Source organism: Contarinia nasturtii, unplaced genomic scaffold (assembly GCF_009176525.2).
Source record: "Contarinia nasturtii isolate CC-2019 unplaced genomic scaffold, AAFC_CNas_1.1 Cnas_scaffold_2462, whole genome shotgun sequence".
Classification (NCBI taxonomy): domain Eukaryota; kingdom Metazoa; phylum Arthropoda; class Insecta; order Diptera; family Cecidomyiidae; genus Contarinia; species Contarinia nasturtii.
Window position 1 is genome coordinate 1,772 of NW_022199783.1, and position 3,684 is coordinate 5,455.

Here is a 3,684-nt window from a genome sequence, read left to right on the forward strand (position 1 = left end):
CAAATTTTGTGATAAATTCAGTCTGTGATGAGACGGTGAATAAATAAATAAATAAATTAATATCGAATCAGCTGTTCAGTACCAAATTATGCTATTTTTGCCTTCAATATGGTAAAAGTATAGATAAATCCTATTTTCATCACTCATAAATTACTTAAGCACCACAAAATCAACATCAATCACGTAATGCACACAATACACAACAAAATGTTTTTTTTTTTTTTTTTAATTTGACGCATTTATTATGCACTGTGTTCATTGCACACTATATACAATGTTTTGAAGTTTTTATTTACTAACTGGAGTGTCATTCGAATGGTAAATGTCAAATCAATGTTATAACCTCACTCTTTTGAAAAAAATCAATTTTAAACTGAATTTCTAAAGCTAACGTGTTGTTGAATAAACAATTATTTTCCATCTTTGGAATTTTACTCATTTATTAAGCTCAATGTTTGAGCTTTATATTTTTTACAATTTTTTTTTCCTACATTTTAAACATTTACTTAACGTCATATCATTCATTTATCGGTGTATCCAAACCACGTTGAAATAGATAATTTTTGGTTTTCTGTTCAAGGCGTTTCAAAGCTCCTGGAAAAGCATTTTGATATTGTGCGATCAAAGAGCCAAGTCTGGGCAAATCGTCCGGTGTAATTTCCATATAGTCAAATGCAATGCCCGTATTTTCATCGATATTTTCAATATATGGTAAAATATGATATCTACTGCCAAAATGTGTCAGTATCGTGTGTTTAGCCTCCATTCGTCTGCTTTGCTCAAGTGCCATAGACATGGTGGAATGTCTAAATTTATCAGCAACGTCTGTTAATGCGTCTTGAAAAGTTGCCTCATGTATTAAAAGATCAGCTTTATGTCCCAATTTCACAAAATCATCAGACGGGCCTGTGTCACCGCTGTACGCAAGCCGAAATGTTCCCACGTTATCTCCATTACGGTATGAAAAATTCATCGTTAAAGCGTATGATTTTTTAAAATGATTAACTGCACACGTTTTAAGCGAATCAATGTTCAGGTACACTTTTTCATGAAAGTTTAATTTATCATACAACTGCAAAATAATAATATTATCAATAAACTGTGGAAACAAAGAACAAGAATTCAGTCTTACCAAGACATCGTTATCGATAAGTTTCATATCGTGGTTTATGGATTCAACGTTCTTGGAATAAAATAAAATCCACGATTTAAAATCCTCCACCGGACAGAATATCCGTAATGGTTCACGGTCAGCTGGTAAATATCGCAACCGATATCGAAATACTTCTGGCATTCCAATGTGATGATCTAAATGCATATGTGATATATAAACACCTTTTAAACGCCGATATATTTCTGGCGCTTCTTTGCCATAAAATCGATTGATTTGAGAACACGTTCCAGAGCCACAATCTAGTAGAAATGCGTCGGTATTCCTAATTTAATGAACCAAAGTACAAATTTAATTTCTATTTCATTTGGATGAAAAATTATTTAAAATTCACTTACGATAAATGAACTAAAATTGCAGATTGACCACGCAAGGAATGTGAATCGGATGCACCCGTGCCCAAAAATAAGATTCTCGGAAATTGTTCATTTTCAAGCTTTGATGGAACATTTTGTGTGCACAAATGAAACTGTTTTTCCGGTTTTGCACCGGAATCGTCATTTATTAGAAACGATTCCGTTTCCTCACCAACATCTCTCAAAAAATGATCATCTGGTATTTTGCGAAATATATATTTAGTGTAAAATGTTGATGTTCGTTCGCTCATACTATCATATGGGTCAAATATTTTGTGGCTCGTATCCAGTTGCGTGCTAAAATTATTTTCAATAGTTACTTTGTATTACAGTTGGGCATTTTCGGTATCTTATTACTCATCTTATTATCTTATCATTCTAATAAGATCAAACTATATTATTACTTATTACTTTTTTGCACTAATAAGTATAGTAATAACTATTAGTTATTAGAATGTTACTAGTCAGAAGACTAATAAGATGCATGTATCTTATTACTATAGTTATTAGTATAGTTTCTCACCAGTATATTTCGATTGGTGTTACTAGAAGCAAATAGTACTGAAACACGAAAAACAGCAGTAAGGCAGTCAAAATCACAAAAAAACTCCCGGTCGATTTTTCTCGAATTTCCAATGGGAAATCGGCAAAAATAAGCAAATTTGTGTTCACAAAGTGAACACCATACAGCCAACTACTTTTTGGCCTAAAATCAAAATCCGGTGGAATTTGGCTGATTACTCGAATAATATATGTATATGGAATTACATTTTGGAAGTTCTAGAAACCAGAAAACCCATTGGAAATGCGAGAAAAATCGACCGGAAGTTTTTTTGTGATTTTGACTGCCTTACTGCTGTTTTTCGTGTTTCAGTAGTATTTGCTTCTAGTAACACCAATCGAAACATACTGATGAGAAACTATACTAATAACTATACTAATAAGATACATGCATCTTATTAGTCTTCTGACTAGTAACATTCTAATAACTATACTTATTACACTAATAAGATGACATCTTATTACCAGTTATTAGAAATTATTAGTAATAAGTAATAACTATCTTACTAGTCTGATGTTATTAGTCCCAACTGTACTTTGTATCAAATATTCAAAATTAAATGTCACAAACCTTAGCAAAGGATGAATTTTTGAATCGATCGTATGTAGCTTTTCCTGTAATTTGTATACACTTTCCATGCAAGAATGTCTGAAATTAAAATATTCTTTTTAGTCCCAAGAAAATTACATTAATCATTATGCTTACGTGTTCATATCGTTTAAGATCATGTTCCTTTTCGGATTAATGGATTTGATGAAATATTGATAGCGTGATGTTTCAAACACATCTTTTGGTGTAAAATGGATAATAAGCTCAACATTTGGTAATTTTGATTCGTGTAATAAGCTTTTCAATTTGATATTCGTTTTCAAATCTTTAAGATAACCTTTATGTGGTACATCAACAACTAAAAAGGAAGAAAGAACAAGCAAAGAATATATGAGTACATCAACCAACGTCGCATGCTATATTCAGCTCTTGTAAAACTCACCAATAAAATGAACTTCTGGACACCTCATTTGCTGTTACAATAGTACCATCGTTCAGAGTGACATCTTCTCCGCGTAGTAATTTTTTTGTTAAATGTGGTGGAACATTTTTCAACGCCAATTTGCTCAGCGAAAATGTTCCTTTGAATGCTTTTAATGTGCATAAATAAATGAAGGCAGTTTCGTTCAAATGTTTCAATTGAATCGGTTCAATAATTAAATCATTATCTTCAAATGGTTCGCATGACTTATATGTTTCTGGTGTAAAACGATTCTTGAAAATACCACCAACGAATGATAGAAGTGACATCCTTCTGAAGATATTTTCTAAATCATTTGGTCCATGGATTGAAGGTAGATAACCATAGCTGCCAACTGTTTCAAAAAATACACATATCATACCGCCAATACAATTCCATTTTGATTGTGTAAAAAATAAGTAAAAAACACTTCTTTGGAAGTTCTCACTGTGACGCAATACTGCACATCAAATCTGAAAATGATCTGATATAAATTTTCAGTGACGCTTGCAATCAAATACACAAACAATTTTTTATATTGCGTTGCCTCTCTCATTCTTAGAAAATTAAAAATGAAAATTTCATT

At 31.8% G+C, this 3,684-nt stretch overlaps 1 protein-coding gene across 1 annotated transcript; it reads right to left on the reverse strand.

The window, feature by feature from the left end:
* Positions 1 to 285: 285 nt before the first annotated feature.
* On the reverse strand, positions 286 to 3,388 carry LOC116348471 (ribonuclease Z, mitochondrial-like). The gene is made up of 6 exons (XM_031779493.1): positions 3,094 to 3,388; positions 2,795 to 2,996; positions 2,660 to 2,737; positions 1,510 to 1,824; positions 1,133 to 1,436; positions 286 to 1,072 (listed from the first exon to the last, which is right to left on the reverse strand). The coding sequence occupies exons 1-6, from the start codon at positions 3,386 to 3,388 to the stop codon at positions 518 to 520; spliced, it is 1,749 nt and encodes a 582-aa protein (XP_031635353.1). The 3' UTR covers positions 286 to 517.
* Positions 3,389 to 3,684: the final 296 nt, after the last annotated feature.